The sequence below is a fragment of the Papilio machaon genome, chromosome Z (assembly GCF_912999745.1).
Source record: "Papilio machaon chromosome Z, ilPapMach1.1, whole genome shotgun sequence".
Taxonomy (NCBI): Eukaryota; Metazoa; Arthropoda; class Insecta; order Lepidoptera; family Papilionidae; genus Papilio; species Papilio machaon.
The window spans coordinates 10,092,739-10,112,454 of record NC_060016.1 but is presented as its reverse complement, the minus strand read 5'-3'; the positions used below and the strand labels follow the sequence as shown (position 1 = coordinate 10,112,454).

The following is a 19,716-nucleotide window of genomic DNA, read 5'->3' as shown; positions in this document are numbered from 1 at the left end:
TATTTTATTGTGTAAATTTTTGTAAACACAAACAAAATGTAATTTTAATTCTTGAGAATGGCCTAATGAGAATGATCTATAATTTGTGTTGTAAAAGAATTTACTCATTCAGTTCATTTTAAATGTATTATACAAGTGATGCTGCAGTGGAATTCTACATTTACACTTACTTGCATAAGTAATAGGCCCACAATGAAACCAGAGCCCTGACAATATCCAACTTCTCTGTCATGAAGTGAATACGCTTTCATCACATTAAACAATGACTCTTGGCCGAGACCATCTTTCTTCTTGAAGAATTCATGTTCAGGATATGTTCTGGCAATATCTCTTCTAATCATTTTCTCGCAAGCTGATTTCTCCTGTAAAAAAAAAACATTTAATTAATGAATTCGAAAGCACAAAGCAAAACATCTTACTAACATTATAAATGCGAATGTTTGGATGGATGGATGTTTGTTTGAAGGTATCTCCGGAACGGCTAAAAGGATCTTGATGAAATTCGGCATAGATGTAGAACATAGTCCGGAAGAACACATAGGCTATTTATTATGTATTTTTTAAATTCCGCGTGGACAGAGTCGAGTCGAGTCGAGTTAATACGTGCATAAAAGTACTCTTTTCCCAAGTTAGTAAATTATTAGTTGAAATCCAGTCTTATTCGCTCTGAAATTGCTGCATACCGATGTATTTTCACGATTCGACGAACCTCGGATTGAGTAAATCGGTTGGAACGATTATTTCTTATTGCGGATACGGAAAGCTATTTGCCATTTACGAATTTTCAACATGACTTATTCACCGACATATGCAAGTGAAATATTAAACCACATACAGCAATTTAATAACCCACTAATGTAAATTATAGTATATAAATCAATTTTAATTATACACAGATTTTGTGGGCGTGTGTGCAGATATTATTAATTTCCGTTTAGTACAATCCTGGTACATCGATCTCTTTTATTTCTGAAATCCACACTATCCATGGTTATCTATTAGCGCTAATCTTAACACAGCCTTGGTATCGCCCTTTCCCCCATAATCTAGTTGAACGTAATCTTCACGCTAATAGTTAAAAAAAAATACCTTTATATAAGAAGAATATAACTTGTCGGAAGCTTTGGCTCCCGCTAGCAGTTGCCAGACCATGCCCCGAAAGTGATGGGGTACACCCTGTCGGACGAGGTCCCTTATGAAATGTTTCCTTCGTCGGCATTCCGAGTCCCAGTTTATCACAATCCTACCCCAGAGGGACCACAAGTCTTCTTCAACCGGTGTCGGACGCGTCTCAGAATCATTGCTCGTAGCTGAAAAGTTAATTATTTTTTTATGTAAGTTTTAAAAAAATCAATATAAATTCAATGAATAGAGAATCATTTATTTAAAGCTTTCTTCTATGTAAAAAATCTTGCATTATAAATACAAGTATTTTTGTATAGAAGTTTGGTCTACGCTTTTATTAATCGACAGTATTGTATTATGTGGGGAACATTTGAAAAGCGATATCCGAAAGCCAAGATTTAAATATGAATAGCCCAAGGAGTCTACTGTAAAAATATTATAAAAGTCATGTGTTTTTCAAAGACACAGTGTATTTGCAACTATATTGTGCAAATTTGAATATATCTACAAAACTGTCATTAATACACAAAATAATGAAGTAAACTATGTTATATTCACGTCTTATAGTAACAATAGTATGCAAATAACAATCGCCATACAAATTGTATCAAGAAAGTGACAGCAATGAAACTTTTTAAATAACTATTATTACGCGCCAAAAGCAGCTTAGCTATTAATAAATTAGTCTTCGTAATTCACATTACTAAAGAAGATAGTCCAACACTATTACATTGCAAAATGTTTTTCGCTGAGCTAAAACGATTTTTATCCTAGCTTAGGTAGACAAAGAAAACATAAGTAAAGATTAAATAGACAATTAGGAAGTTCGTTCTAGCGCAAGTTTCGTTGGTTCGCAGTACAACTGTTCAAATATCGAAAATTCTTGTACAATATATTTTTTTTATTAGTCTTTGCAATTATTGTAACAAAATTAACACAATCATTTGTTACAAATATACCAAGAATTTTTGGTTTTTCAATTATACTAAAATAAATGAAGATATTACACTTTCGCCCGAGTGATTGTTTAACAATGTTATTGTACAACAATTCGCTTTTACGTAATTTACCAGACATCCGACATTTAGATGTTTTATCAGTGGTGGACAGCGGAGCATATTAACATATAATATGTAGTATATAGCAACAATCAACTGAAATAAATCAATGAACGAACAAAAAATATAAAGTGGTAGCACAGCAACTGTCATTAAAGATTTTGAAAGCTTAGAGAGGTGATTGTAAAAGGTAGGTTTTAATTCTAACGATCAAATAAAACCGAAAATAATGAACAAAGCCATTTCTAATGAATGTTACATGACGAGGTTATAATTCGACATAACGTCACTGATATATTTACTACTAAAAATAACTTACATATTGTTGGAACGAAGTTCCTTATCGCGCGTTGTGAAAGGGGGCTAGACGGAAAAAATTCTTACGAAAAGTTGTCACGACACTTTTTGCTAATAAGTATGTTAACGACGAATGAGCGCTACTTCACCATGGCAACGACGTGACAATGTATAACGAAAATTCATAGAAATAAAATGTACTTCTTGTGAAGACTTAAGTTTTTTATTCATAGAATAAACATTGATTCCTTCACTAATTAATTGAAAGGAACTTCGTTCCATCCGGGTGTCCCTTGACACCTCTCAAGTGTTATTTCAACTAATCTTATATCTTATCTATATATATAAAAGAAAGTTGTGTTAGTTACACCATTTATAACTCAAGAACGGCTGAATCGATTTGACTGAAAATTGGTGGGCAGGTAGATTAGAACCAGGAAACGGACATAGGATAGGATTTTTACCCCGTTTTCTATTTATTTATTTTTTTTATTCCGCGCGTACGAAGTCGCGGGCGACAGCTAGTGTATTATAAAAAAGATACTACTTTTGAAGACAAGTATCCAAAAAATTAAAAATTTTGTCATTCCTTCAGAGTGTGTCGTAAAAGGGGACATAAGATATTTACATTGTTCCATAAAGATACAAGGCATGTATCATATACACATATCTGCGTAAGATTATTGTCATGTCAATATTTAAATTGCGTTTTTTTGTAGAAAAAAATACTTAGCATTAAATATAAACTATAAATAACATACGAGGTGGTATAAACTATAACTACATCCAGACAGTTTGATTACCTACATTGAAGTGTATTCGGTGTGTTGGTAATGACAGGAAGCATTGTTGAGATAAAACGTCGGTAACAAAACATTAGATACGAGCGAGACACAACATTAAAGCCTGTAACACACAACCACGAAAGCGAACAGAAACTGAAGCGAAACAAAAAATTTACATAGATTTAGTTACTTCCGTCGAACCTAGGCAGTCTGCTAAACGAACAGTGACTCGTAAACTTATATATTGTGGAGCAAACTTTGCGTTCCATTAGTGTCTCGCGCCACAGGCGATAAGATTTGCTTCGGTTTCGACTCGCTTTCACAGCTATGTGCTACAAGCCTCAGTTGCAAGGCGACGAACAATGCGATGAATCATAACGACACATCACCCACCGGACAGAGCTAGTTGTGACGCGACATCACCTGCCTTCACACTCCCAACGAATTACTTTCATCTCAAGTATTGCATAGTCCAGTTAACAACCATCGGAATGCCATTATATAAATCTTATGTATTATTCGAGTTCCTAATAATCGAAGGATTAATTTTCCTCAGTTCAAGAGTGGACGACGTGCTGAAGCAAGAAGGAAGAATTCCTTTGCATTTGTTGGTTTTATAAGATGTCGATATTGTATGTGCTAATATTAAATTAACGCAAATAAACATAAAAGATAATCTTTTTGAACTAGATTTTTTATAGATTTTCATCGCAATTTAATTTATTTTAATAAAACATTTTATCTCAGCACATCTTCACTGATACTTCGACTTTAATGATTTGTTGTTAGAGAATAAATATAAAAAAAAAAACAATAGAAGCTACTGATTTACAATACGAAGAGTTGAACTATACATCCTTTGTCACGACAGTTACATTACCAGCCTTAATATATTCTATACATATGAGAGGGCTTTCAATAAACAGGTGTACAAATAAAATTAATGGCGAAAGAACACACACGTTAATGGAAACACTAAAACCAATACATACCCAAATTAATGTTCTCCAAAACACTAGCCAAATAGAATTCTAAAACACTAACACCAAATACATCGTGCCTTCCGTTCATCTCAGCGGCACAAAGTTAACACGTGATGGATGATAGTGCGGGATAAAATGCTATCACAAATATCTTTACATCATACAAGATACAAAAAGATAAAGATCTTTTAATATAAAAAATCTTTACTTGCACTATATTTGTCCTAGATATGACGTATATGTTCTAATAAACAACTTGAGTACATTCGTTATTGCCTAATTAAAACATTCTCATTACGTACTCACAAATATTGCGATTTTCACTTGTTAACTTTTTGACGCAATATCAACTAGAAACAATTATATTTCAACACAATATTATTATACATTTTCCCGTCATTTAAACGTACAATACTCGTTTAAAAGAAGACCTACTCGAGGCTTAGATTGTTAAAACTGAAAGTGAGTAGCCGTTCTCTTGTAATTTTACGCAATAAGTGTTGTAAATTCGGAATCGCTTCGAGTAACACCGACTATAAAAATTAAAGACTAAGTTAAAGCCGTCCTTCATTTTGTTTTTAATAATGCTTTAATTAAAAGAAACCGTTAAGTGCAATAATTTACTCTGTTATATAAACGTTATGGTCAAAGTGAGTTATAAATTATTATTTAATTACCGCATTAGTCACTTTGTCAAAAATCTTTCGTATACAATAGCAACAACTTCGATAACAAAAAAGATTACTAAACATTTAAGCTTAATACGGTAGACGTAAGTAACCAGCAATATCTCCTTTTTCTAGTACGTTAGGCCATTAGTATGCTGGTAGAACGGTTTCTAATCCAGAACAAACGGGATAACAGCGTATTGCTTAACAACTGAGTTAAGAAACCACCCGATAAAAGATGACAAAACAAATAAATATTACTAACATCATTGTTATGAGTCTTTGGCTCTTACTTATTTCTACAAAATAGACAAAACATATGCAATACTGCTTTCCATAACTATCATTACCTACCTGAACCTAAATAAGACAAACTAAATTCCAATTCGACTAAAAAAATATTTCGTTGTTTTCACACAATGCTCGAAAGTTTTAATAGCAATTTGCTAATTGACTCTAGGGTAAATAGCTATACTACAACCGATACGTAAACTATGTTGATACAGGTACACCATATTAAAATTAGAATTGTCGATTTTTTTGATACACAAAATTTTTATTTGTTAGACATCTTCGACAAGTTAAAATTGTACCTATAGATGTAGGACACATCTAAATGACATACGTGGGGACAAGAGAGAATATTTCCACTTCCTATACATATCACCAATTAACCTGCTAAAATGAAAACAATGTGTTAATTACAGTTACAAAGAGGCACAGCATAGCCTTGGATAAACGATCGATAGTACAACATGGTAGGTAGATAGAATATGTAGCACAAAGTGAATCCGTCTGTCATTGCACTACGGCGACCGGGTTCGAAGTACAGTGATTCGGTACATACTCGAGACAACAAAGGGATGCTAGGCCAGGTTCGACGTTCGCTTTGACTTCTATTAACAAACAAATCCAATAATCAATACCCAAGCATTTTTATTTATTTAATATTACATTATTAATTCATCTGCTTCAAAATTAATTTACTAATATCAATGCCAATCTAAAAATCCGATATATCGATTAAAAGGCAATCTATTGTTGTACAACCTCCCAAAGTAAATAAATCAATCTTGATTAAATTTAGAATTAGGATTAACCACTTATTATTGGGTGCATACGTATAGCTACTAATATTAAAAAAAATTGCAGAACATAAATACAACTATAATTTTTTTTATATAACAGAAGGAGGCAAACGAGCAGCGGGAACACCAAGGTGTTCATCGACGCCCATGGACATCTGCAATACCAGAGGAATCGCAGATGCGTTGCCGGCCTTTGAGAAGGTGATACGTTCGCTTCTTGAAAGACCCTAAGTCGTAGCGTTTTGTTTTTATTACAACACTGAACACATTTATATGTTTGTATACATAATTGAATGTTTATCAACAAATGATGAAAATGTTTGTATTGATAACCATTCAATTCAGTGGTCCTATCACGTATGTTTATGACAATTGCCTTCGTATCGTCATCGTCAAGACGTTAAAATTAGTATGATATTTTTGGTTTCCTTTACGCCCGATAGGGGGCAGCAAATTTTAATATAAATTTTGTCGATAACGTTACGAAGGCGCTTGTCACAAATATTCGTGCTAGACCGAGACGCTCAATAGGGTGGATACAAATGAGATCGATACGAGTTTGTCCCAGACATCAAATAAATCTTATATTCTTGGTATATCGCATAAAGAAATTTATTACCTAAGATTCGATGATTTCGTAGAAAAAATTGTCATTCTAACAAACTTGGTAGACTATAATATCGCCGGTTTAATATCACCCTTCTTGATATATGCTGAAGGCATTTCCTATTAAACTATTGCTATATAAGGCTCCCTTATCAAATTCAGTTAACTCAAGGTATGTTGTAAATATGATAGTTATAAATGTAGATAAATATCGTTCCAGTAGTTTCTTATTTAATAATTGGCCTCGGATACGATTACATACTAAAACGCAGTACATAAGCTATTCAAGGTATTGTGGCAATGGAGACGAAGTCATTGTCAAACAATAACAAAATCATATTCAAGCAATAAGAGTATAGTAACAATTTGAATGTTTATTATCTTACTAATATTATAAACTAGCTTTTACCCGCGACTCCGTCCGCGCGGAATAAAAAATAGAAAACGGGGTAAAAATTATCCTATGTCCGTTTCCTGGTTCTAAGCTACCTGCTCACCAATTTTCAGTCAAATCGATTCAGCCGTTCTTGAGTTATAAATAGTGTAACTAACACGACTTTCTTTTATATATATAGAAGATAGAAGCGAAAGTTTAGATGGATTGATGGATGAATGTTTGTTAGATGGTATCTCCAGAACGGTTCAATGGATATTGATGAAATTTGACACAGATGTAGAACATAGTCTGAAAAAACACATTAGCTACTTATTAGGTTTTTTTCCACGCGGACGGAGTCGAGGGCGACAGCTAGTATATACATATAAATGAAGATAAAAAATGTATGCTCATGCAAAACTTTAGAATGAATACACTATAATTATTTTCTTGTTTTTGTAATTGTTCTAGTGAAGAACTATAGAAAAGCTGCTACGAAGTAAAGTCTTTGTAATTGTCAGGTCAAGGTTTTTTTCGAACTAAAACCTACAGCAAAAATGAAATCTCACCAGTTAAATAAATAAAACGAATGCGTGTTATCTTGCGATAATCGTATAGTACCAATTATAATTGTAGTTATAAAATTGATTGTTTTTTTTTTCCTATCGTATGAGTTAAAAGCGAAAAACAAACAGCCAGGTTTAAATAACGTTAGTTGATGACATGTATTTAGTGATAACAATGAGATGACATTGACAAAATCTATATGTTATAACGTAATAAGAACGCCAGCAGGTAACTAAAAAGACATTAACACTTGGCATGCGGGCAACGTATTTTTACGTTTTTTGCAGTCTGTCACTAGAGCGCGGGTCTTTTAAAAGTACGTATTTAGTAGATTTGTGGTGGATATCCGATAGAAACGCCTGTTGCACGCGTAATTCGGCGGCGAAGTATGTCCGCATGCCAAGTGTTAATTTGATCGAAACTTCTAAATAGTAGGATAATATTCTAGAAACTCAATTTATAATTGATATACTGTTAATAAGCAGCCGAAACATATATACAAAAATAAAATCTTACATATCATTTACTTTGAAAAAAGGAGATAAATAAACACAATATGTTTGTGCTTCGGTGAAAACTTACGGCTTAGCTAATAATTATAATTATCTGCATATATCAAAATAAACTCAAAAGTAGCTTACCTGAGGTAACAGATATGACAGATGTATCGGAACCTTTTCTGCTGTGCATTTTGTCGGGCTTCGGCAAACAGTGAGCTTTGGCGTCCTCTGCTATCCTTTTATTTTCAATCTCCAGTTTTTGCAAAAGCGCTCGCTCCGGCGTCGGTATTTCACCGTCCGAAACTAAGTCTGTAAAACATATACTGTTGGATTTTCTGTCTACCCTATCGTCCTTTTTAGAAACAATACTTATGCTATCCGTAGAATTCTATAGCCGTGATACACTATGTATACAAGTAGAATACATATATGCATATTGTCCCTAAGCTTAAAACACCGCTCAAGTCGAAAATTAGCGGTTTTCACATTTTAATGCCATTCTGCTGCTCATTCCGCGTCTAGAAATTGCTCACATGATAATTGAAAGGTAAAGAAATATAGTAAAAAAGTTAAAATAGAGTAAATCGACGAAAACTAAAGAAGTAATTATTTCTTAACCACTAAATAGCGTATTTATTAAGAAATATTTTTCGTCTCCTGTAAAGTTGATAATAATGACTTATGTGGTATTGTTAGCTTAGGGACGATATTGTAGTGCCTGTTTTTTTTTTTTAAGAAAGAAACAGATACTAATATTAATACAAGTACCAAGGCAGTAGAATTCTTCGGTGACAGACACAGAGAAACACAATTCAGACATTGTAAACTAATTAATTCAAGCAAAAGCAAAGCGTTTTTAAACTACACCTCTATGAACGATGATTGAGTTGTTTTCGCGTGCATTTACAAAGAAAGTATGAAAGTAATATTTTACTTTTAAAAATTTGTGAAAAATTTATACATAAAAGAAAAGAAAATAAAAAGAAAAAATAATATCGCAGATTGATAAAAAAAAAGTAAAATAAAACAGTCAAAAGAATATGGAAGCAAATAGGAACATGCATTATCTTTCACAAAACAGCGATAACAATATGTTTTATATAGAGATTTTGGTGTCAGAAACCAACTATTTGTACAACCCAATTAACTATACATAATATTTAACTATATATAGGTTAGAAGTAAAAAAATAAATTGAAAATTAACATTCATGCGCCAATCCAATGTAAAAATTAATAAACATGTGTTGATATGCCACGTGAACGATCATGTCAAATGAATGTACCTACAGTCCAAGAAATAAATTCAGAACCCACATATGATCAAATATCGTACCTACAGCAGGTTTATAAAGTAATCAGTCATTGTATGTATAAAATGCCATTTCACCGAAATGGGTACAGAATGAACGTCCCCGACTATTCATAGTGTTATAATGAAATAGTAAAATAAGCATTGAAGCGTTACGTGATACTAATGGTATAAATAAAACCTTTCAACTTAAATATAACTTAACTGTTTAAAGGAAAAGGATTCCTTTAGAAAAGTCAGTAAAAAGTTATTAGATTTTAACTAAGTTTCAAGTTACCAAAAATAGAAACTTTAACACGGGAAATTGCTAACCAACTTTATGTTTCAACTTGAGCAAGGTCACAATGGGAGCAAAGGTTTTAGCGGAATACTTTCAATGTCGTTTGTGAAAAAACAAGCAGTTATTGAAGTCGAATCAAACTAAATTTAAGTGATTTATAATTTTTTCCCCATAATTCTATTTATAATTGAATCAAAAATGTGGGCAACAAAAAATTTAAAAAACAATTTAACTGTGTGGAAATAAACTGTCGTACAACTATTTTTGATGAAAAATAACTGTATTTCGAATAAAAATTTCAATCACCAAATTGTAATAAAAAAGTTAACATGTTTTTTTTTCTTTTTAACACTTGTTAATAAAAATATTTTTTTCAATTAATAAAAATTAAGTAACTTCTAGTGTCGTTAGTAATATTCAATTTAAAACCACTGCTAGAATAAATTCTTAGTTCGTTAATTAGCTTGGGTCGGATAGTGTGTCTGACAGGTCCCTAAAGTGCACATTTCTGTTTGTTTTGAGTATAAATATATTAAATGTCAATCATAAACTTGGCTCTCAGTTGGTTATACACTGAATTATTAAACTCTGTTTCATTTAAAAGCACGTAATTAATAACAATACTTGACTAATGACTGTCAAAACAAAGTTATATTTGTCAATTAAGTGCAAAACAAATAATTGTTAAAACCACCTTAATTAATTTAATTAATTAATTAAACACCGTAAAGTATTAATAATATTTTTTACTAAGTAAATAACTTATTTGTCGATAATACTCTTAGTTATTTAAATTTTTTTAATTAATTATAATTTATCATAGTCTTTTTCTTAATATAACTTTTTTTAAGTTATTATAACTTAAATATGTTGCATGTATCGATTTTACAAAATTGTAAAATATTTTTTTATATGTTACATGTTTTTTTATATGTTTTTTTACCATAAAAACACACTAAGAATCAAATGTACAATACAAGCTAACTACACACATAACCAAAACCAACAAGAAATCTCACACGTAATAGGTAGGTGCATTTACGAGTATTTCTCTGAGTTTGCACTGTCGAGACACTTATACAAAAACATATTGTTATCTCTCTCATTCTGTTTGAAAAAGAAATACAACAATATATTTGCAAAAGTGTTACTTTGGAATTTACAGTCACTATTTACAAAACATTTATATACACAAAATCACACGATGCAAATGTCAAAGCACATTAAGCTAGGTGCACACGACCTTATTTACATTGAAAACTTCCAATTTTTAGAAACTCGTGTAAATTCTCCCTGACTTGTGGGACCGAGATCACGACTAACATCGTATAATATGCACTTTTAAACCTTAAATTAACATTATTAGTGAAGCAAGTTAATTGCTACAATTCGCGCGCGATCAAAATGGGATGCGACCTGTTGGAATCGCCGCTGCTAAGGTATGACGTCCAAATAGTTATGGCAGCTCGCAATTTGGTACAATGTGCTGAGCACAACACAATTTTAGGTATCGGATGGTTTAAAAGAAATGCGGGGTTGGAGCACAGGCTCATGAGCCGCCAAAAATTTGACAGAGACAGTTACCTCGAAAGGCAAATCAGAACTTCTTTCACACAGAGCTGTCAATATCGATTTAAGGTGACAAGGTTTCATCCCATTCTGACTGCGCACTATCAATTATGGCGTGGCTTTCCACTACCGAAATAGACCTCCAAAAAAATGGAGATAATAATTAATATTTCGGCAGTGAAAACCTACGTTAAGAGTGAGTTTCTGTTAGTGTTATTAACATTAATGGAGCAAGTTGTCATACTCGGATCAGTTAAAATCCTCTGCGCGGTTGGAGTCGGCGGCTGTGTTGTGACGACGTTTGCCTCCATGTCGTACCTGCTCCTCTATATAAACTGCCACCCTCCGCTTACTGTCGCCGCTTCTGCACCAGATATTGCCTTCGTAAGACAATGCATTTGTCTATCCATATTGACATCCACTTGATGTGGTGAATTTAAAATATAGTATACGTGCTAGCTTAGGAATTGCCTATTCACACTACTCTTGAAGGCACCCTTGTAGTACAGTCAATTCCTTCAGTCCAAGTTATTTATATATTTTATGTACATTTTGAGTAAAGTTAATTAAAAATAGCCGTGGAAATTGGTTGAAAAAAGTGGTTTAGTTAATTTATTAACTATCTATTTATTAGTTATCTATGTTTACATAGATTTAGAAAATTGTGAAACTATTTTAAAATTGTTTTATATAAAAAATAATGGTTACAATAAAACATTTTCTAACTAAATAACTTTTTTATCATAATTTTAACTTAGAAATTAAAATGACTAACATTTTTTTTTCTTCTAATGTAATCACCAACCATTACAGAGCATTACGAATTTAAAGATTCCGAGATATAACAAATGCATAAAACGAACAGATCAATGTACGAGTAAAATATGACAAAAACATAACAACGACGGTAGACAGAAAAAAAAGCATGCATCGGTCGATTTCTTATAAGAATTTATTAACCTAATTTAGAAATAGAAACTTAAATCTGCAGCACAGCAGCCTACGCCACATCCGTTCAAAGTAGGCTACAAGGCCGTGGTTTAAAATTGTTTCAATATTTAAAATACATCGAACACCATACGTTACTACGTTTAACAAAGTTATTTACTTACGAACATATGCATGCTAAACGCTCTAACTTTCCAAATATCTCTATTTAACAAACCGAAAAGGTATCAATTCCATAAAATGGTAAATTTTATTTAATAATTATTGTACAACGCTAAAAAAAACACTGTCCTTTTCGGTTCAAAACATACACGACATCAAATTCTAAACAATCACGTGACACAACAAATATTTCATACTATTAACTCTTTCTAATACTATATTAGCATTCCTTTTATAAGAAAGTAAGTACTAACATGAAGTTGATTCTTCAGTTATATTGCACACGGCGGGTTGCTTAGCCGGGAGCGACATCGGTAGTTATTTTCACTTAGAGAACTATTAGCGAACTGCTAGTCTCGTACCGCAGACTGAGGCGCGGGAGACAGGTCCGTTACGTGCGGAGGTCGAATGCACACTAAGCAAAGCAACGGTACACTACAAGTACAGTACAGAAACGCTCTCAATATGGCGTCAAACCCGCGATCGCTGGCAAGTGTACTACATAATGTTAAACGTCGGATTATGTCTCGCGACAAGTTTTTACTTCAAATGGAAACTTTTACATTCCAAATTTTTACCTTTAAAATCAAAATGATTTTTAAATCAATTTTAAGACAATAGTTAATTACTTATTTCCTATCCTATTTACTATCTACAAATTTAATCACCATGGAAACGTGTCAATTTGATAACCTAAAATTAAAAAGTTAAATTATTCTATGTAATATTTATTGACCTATTATATTTTTACAATCGTAATTCGCAAGTTTGCTATTTGAAGATCAGACAGAAGACAAAAAAGTATATTTTTAAATTGACGTAAAACCACCGATTGTTTCAATGTGGATAAGACAAATAAAAACAAATGAGCAGATAATGTAAGGGGCTCTTTTATGCCAAAAGAAAATCAGAAGTTACGTACTCCTAAAGTATAACTGTAAATACTAAATACTTCATTCAATATTAATTGAATATTATAAATGCGAAAGTTTGGATGAATGGATTGTTGTTACCACGTATTTCCAAAATGGTTAAACGTATCTCGATAAAATTTGACACACACGTAAGACCATAGTTTAAATTAACACATTGGCTATTAATTCTTTTTTTGAGTCGCCGCGGACGTAGTCGCGGTCAAAAGCTAGTTAGCTAAAATGTTGCGATAACTTTCGAAACTTGTTTAAGCAACAGCTGGTACTATTCCGTGGCTAACATCGTTTAACTTTGTAGACATCAATTCCGATTTGTATTTTCAATACAAATCATAACAATATTACTGTGGAACCTTAATCCGAATTAATAATCTGGCTTTACTACATAAAGAAAAAAAATCGATAAAAGTTATTAGTTCAGAAACCCTCGGACAGTAGTCATGGCTCGAAAACAAACGCTCTTTAGAATGGCTTAAGGGTTTATAGAATACAGTTTACATTTTCTAAAAACTATTTTCGTAATACTAATCGTTGCTGACAACTGTCGACTTAACTAGCTGTCACCCGCAACTCCGTTCGCGCGCAGTTAAAATAAGTAGCCTATGTATTCTTCCAGATATTCTACGTTAGTTACGTTAGATAGTAGCCGGTTCTCATGCCTACTAAATATGCATATAAAATTTCATAAAAATCGTTAAAGCCTTTAAAATATAGTAAGTAATATTGTGACACGAGAATTTTATATATAAGATGTTATTAATTGTTTTCAAATGGTCATACCATATTTTTTGGCATGTGTGTAAACATTGAAATAACACAGTAATAGTGTATGTATTGTACGTATGTAGGGTTATTGAAAAAAAATATATCATCTTCTCGTCAAGTGACCAGATTAACGGCACAAGAGTCATCAAGTTTGCAAGTGCAAGCGTCGACGCTTTAAGATCTCGGTCATCGATTAAGTACCAAGTTATTAATTCAGCAATAATATTAATATCTAAATGTAAATAAAAACAATATAACGCTGGCGAAAAGAAACTCGAACATTTCTAGATTAATACATATTTTACTTCTTACTGAGTCGTTGAATTTCGTTCTCATATAGTTTTAATCGAAGAATATTGAAGAGTAAAATCTATATATAGCGTCTCATTATATAAAGTATTACAAAATCAATATCAAGAAAGTGCTAGCTAGCAATGCGCATAACAAAATGGAACCTTTTCAATTTGATTTCAATATAATTTCTGAAGCGAGACGCTTTGAGCATAGACATTAATGATCAAAGCGTGCCTTAAGCCGCAAGAGACGAATAGATACTGAATAATGAACTCTATATAATTATAAATAGATGTCACCTCGAAGAGCTTTCCTTCCATTAAAACCTCGGGAGACTCATTTTAAAGATTATTTTTAAAAATTCTATCCAGAGGTTTCGTGGAACTTGATGGAAATTATTTACGCATCTGAGCTCTTCATAATTTGTTCGTGATTACGCTGTCGTTCCATACTATATTTAGTTACTAGCTTTTATACGCGACTCCGTCCGCGCGGAATAAAAAATAGAAAACGGGGTAAAAATTATCCTATGTCCTTTTCCTGGTTCTAAGCTACCTGCCCACCAATTTTCAGTCAAATCGATTCAGCCGTTCTTGAGTTATAAATAGTGTAACTAACACGACTTTCTTTTATAGACTAGCTTTCACCCGCGACTCCGTACGCGCGGAATAAAAAAATAGAAAACGGGGTAAAAATTATCCTATGTCCGTTTCAAATTAAACTATATGACAAATTTATTAACTAGTTTGTCAATATTTGTAAATTTTTCAGAAAAATCTATCCTAAGATGTCCAACGAATAATTATCAGACTACTTATATACCGATAGTTAATTTTCTTTCAGTATTGATGATATAAATATATTATTTTTATGTATCAAATTAATAAAGGGACGTTTTAGTAAAATTTAATTGCATACCAAATGATTGGGAGTGCCAGGAACACTCCTTTATCCATTTACCAAATTAGCGAGCACGATACCTATCTGAATTTTAGGTTATAATGAAATAATTAAACATAATTATTAAGCTTAAGTTATTTACTAAAAAGGTAACTTTAATGGAAACATTTATCATTATCATAATATTTAGTCTGTATATCTTTAACGCGTTTTCTTTTTTTTTGACTTAAATTAATTTTCCTAAATAAAAATATCTGATACGTCAAAGGTAAAAATGAATGCGAGTAAAATTAAGGGAGAAAATATACAATTTTCTGTTTTATCTAAAATACTAAGTTATTAAATTTTAATAATTATATTTTAAAATACTTTAACTGTTAATATTAAAGTTTTTATTAGAAAATTAAATGAGATTCCCACCCGCCCCCTAATTAAAATACGAATTGATTTCAAGTGCTTCAAGACGAGAGGTACAAAAGCTAAATACACCCGATTGGAGAGCAAAAGGGCTCTTGTGTCTGAAGTGATTCAAGTCAATTAGCTTAAAAATAAATTGCGCCTAAAAATAAAATAAACGTGTGTTTTAAATAGCAGCATGATAACTCTTAACAATTACTAAAGAAGACTGTTTTAAAAAGAGATCTTCATCAGTGGACGGTATTTATAAACGTGAAATCCCACTGCGGTAACAAATGTAAAAATACATATTGATTTTACTTATTTTTAAAAGTGAAGGATGGCAATATCTTACATTACATCTCACTAATACTATAAATGCCAAAGTTCGAATAGTTGGATGCTTTTTAGAAAGTACCTCCAGTACGGCTGCATGGATCTGGATAAAATTTGGCATAGATATAAAACAGTGTCTAAAAAAAGTTTTTTTTTTTAAATTAAGCTCAAACGAAGTCGCAGCCAACAACTAGTTATTTTATACAAGTCTAGACAGTGGAAGCTTGTAGTCGCGTTTTAAAAATTGTAAACTTGTACTTTTAGATATTGTTTCGACATCACTTCTAATACACACCTAATATAAGAAAAATAGACCAACAAAGATAATATATGCCTACAAAACTTTGGTCATAACTTCACTTAAAATAACACAAAAAAATAACTTCACTTGTGGAGATGTCAATTTGTTTCTTACGAATGTTTTTAATACAATCGTTATATCTTTGTTAGTATATTAATTGTAGTTAATGTTTAAATCTGTAAGTAATTCGATGTAAAGAATACTTCAAATAAAACGCTACGCTTAATAATGTTATGACCTAATGGTGCTCTGTATAACAAATTTTAACTATGAATACCTCCGTGATTACTACGCCTTAGCAAAATAATTATTTATACCTTTTTTTAGTAAAACTGAAATATAACGCTACTATGGATGTCGATGTATTTAAAATATTAAAATAGATGATAGAGGCGAACATTTAAGCATATAATTTTTTTAAGCCTCCAAAAAATAATCTGAGGCAAGGCAAAGGCATATGAACGATCGAGTAAATTATTTGATCTAAATGCAAGCACATTGGTTTAGTTATCAAAATTTTAAATAGTACACAAATGAGCCACATGAACTGTAACCGACTATGAATATGTAATTTTGATGTCTTACTGTGGGTTTATGAGACCGAAATCACCGTTTAAGACATCATCTCTGTTTTGTTAAAGATACAGATGACACGGAGATTTTGATCTCAAAAACCAACAGTTAATTCTTAACTATGATAATACAACATAAATTAAATAATTATGGAAAAAATGGTTATCATAGAAGCGAGAATATCAAAGCTGGAATCACGCTATTGTAATTGTGACGAAATATTTTGAAACTTATTCAAGTAAAATATGCAATTTACTTTGGTCGAAAATGTTTAGGCATTAGATTGGAACAAGAGATATAATTCATCTTAGCACGCACATTCAGCCAATAAACAAAAGCTCTAAGAAAACTTACCTTATATTAATGTTCTATGTGTATTTTGGATTTGGAGCCAAGTTGCGACCAGCGCTGGCTTTGACAACTGGAAAAAAGAAAAAAAATGCATTCTGTTGGGTAAGCTTGCACAGATCTCTTCTAAAGTATTTTTTTTTGTCTATTGTAGTAAACATGATTAATGTGTTTGCTAAAAAAATGAAAATTTTAAACGAAAATATTTTTATTAACATGTAATATTATATTGGACAGTTTATAATCTACAAATTATAACTATGTATTTTTTAACATTTCATATCTTGTCCAATCTTTTAATGAAAACTTACAACATTGTATAGATAAGTATGTAGTGTGTTAAAAAGAACACAGCGAATTTTTATTTGAGCCCAACTCAAAAATAGGACATTTCACTTTGTAAACTATTACAGAAAGTTATTGCCAAATCCAAATTGTCTCGTACACACATACGTGGTGTATTTAATTAAAAGTTACCATTGACAGTGTCCATGTAATTTCGACTTACACGCTATGAAATAACGAAGCGAATTAATAATGTAACGTTAGACCCTTACGGGCCGCGCTGGGAACGATTGGTACTGCCTCAAACACTCCTTGTTTCAAAGTAATTAATAGCAAACTGTAGGACCATAGGGTCCCTAAAGATGATTAAGGACAGACACTGGCTCACCACTACCACACTGGAGCGCAGGCGCACGTCCGCTTCGTACCGCGTTCGTCACTCAACTACCCAGAGACAGCTGTCCCTGCCAGTGTGGTACATGAGACAGTGAATTGTATCTATTCCATAGACACAAACACTACATCCCTTCCTTGTTAACAAGTTTTATTTTATTATTATTTTCAACTCAATCAACATCTTATATATATTTTTTACTGTAATTATAAATTAATAATTTCCAACCAGATTGTTTCATTCATTAATGTTTGATGTATCTTCATTTAAATTTCCATTACATTTCCATTCCCCTTCCACTCTTTTTAGATGTGTAACGTTCATTCTTAGTATTTGTCCAGTTTCTTCATTCCTTACCGTGACATGTAGTTTTTCCGACTACATGAGGCGTAGAGGTACTTGTACTTGCAAGTTTGTTTGTCCTATCTAATTCTTTAACATAAATTTCGAGTCCTTTGGGGCAACCTCAATTCCAATTGAATGGAATTCTCTGTAGTCAGCAATAGAAGTGTTCCAATTTAATGGTAACCGAAGTGTTTCCAATTTAATGGTAACCTAAGTGTTTCCAATTTAATGGTAACCGAAGTGTTTCCAATTTAATGGTAACCGAAGTGTTTCCAATTTAATGGTAACCGAAGTGTTTCCAATTTAATGGTAACCTAAGTGTTTCCAATTTAATGGTAACCGAAGTGTTTCCAATTTAATGGTAACCGAAGTGTTTCCAATTTAATGGTAACCGAAGTGTTTCCAATTTAATGGTAACCGAAGTGTTTCCAATTTAATGGTAACCGAAGTGTTTCCAATTTAATGGTAACCGAAGTGTTTCCAATTTAATGGTAACCTAACTGTTTCCAATTTAATGGTAACCTAACTGTTTCTAATTTAATGGTAACCTAACTGTTTCCAATTTAATGGTAACCTAACTGTTTCCAATTAAATGGTAATCTAAGTGTTTCCAATTTAATGGTAATCTAAGTGTTTCCAATTTAATGGTAATCTAAGTGTTTCCAATTTAATGGTTACCTAACTGTTTCCAATTTAATGGTAATCTAAGTGTTTCCAATTAAATGGTAATCTAAGTGTTTCCAATTTAATGGTAATCTAAGTGTTTCCAATTTAATGGTAACCTAAGTGTTTCCAATTTAATGGTAACCTAAGTGTTTCCAATTTAATGGTAACCTCAATTCCAATTGAATGGAATTCTCTGTGTTCATTGACACTGTATTAATCCAATTTAATGTATTCACATCTACTGAAAATCATTACCACCAATTTAATTTTTTGACTACCGAACTCCAACTAATGAACTTTATAACAAACAAAATTACTTAATGTCACTCAAATGTTTAAATTTAAGACTTGTACTCTCATAATGAACATAACAAATAAAAACATTAAGTCTAACATTAAACTCGAAAAAAGAGATAACAAACATAACTGACGTAACAAACACAAATTAAATCTATTACTCCGCGAACTATCTATGGAATAAAACTATTTCGTTCGAAGACGTTCAAATGTTTAACAACTGTCAGACGAGATAAAGAATTGTAACAATATTAATGCTTTCAAAAACAAACCCAAATCATATATCATCGCTGAACTGTAATAATCTCTCAATATTTTCTACATATATAACTTTGTCATTTCTGTCAAGTTAGATTCTCTTCTATAGTTGTGTTAAGGTTTATTTTGCTTTATATTGATCCTGTATTCTGTATCTATATTACGTATTAACCCGCAAGCCTGTATGATATACATATTTATTTTTCGGGTATATCAATAATTGTTCAGCATAGTTTAATAACATTTAAAAACTTCACAAAACATTTGTTTATAGCAAACACTTTAAACTTACACCTTCCTTAC

The 19,716-nt window shown here is 31.9% G+C and overlaps 1 protein-coding gene across 5 annotated transcripts in view; it reads right to left on the bottom strand.

Moving 5' to 3' along the window:
* Window positions 1-19,716, bottom strand: part of LOC106717320 (ecotropic viral integration site 5 ortholog) — a 44,354-nt gene that overhangs the window by 11,230 nt on the left and 13,408 nt on the right. The window contains exons 3-7 of one of the 5 annotated variants that reach the window (XM_014511164.2): window positions 17,175-17,241; window positions 11,458-11,577; window positions 8,195-8,362; window positions 1,090-1,310; window positions 171-362 (exon numbers count right to left, since the gene is read on the bottom strand). In XM_014511164.2, the coding sequence (XP_014366650.2) occupies window positions 171-362; window positions 1,090-1,310; window positions 8,195-8,362; window positions 11,458-11,524 (648 nt within the window). In that variant the 5' untranslated portion in view covers window positions 11,525-11,577; window positions 17,175-17,241. Of the gene's footprint in view, window positions 1-170; window positions 363-1,089; window positions 1,311-4,257; window positions 4,365-8,194; window positions 8,363-11,457; window positions 11,578-12,577; window positions 12,788-17,174; window positions 17,242-19,716 lie in introns of those variants that run through there. The other 4 variants (XM_045686076.1, XM_045686079.1, XM_045686077.1 and 1 more) reach the window with 4 other exon arrangements.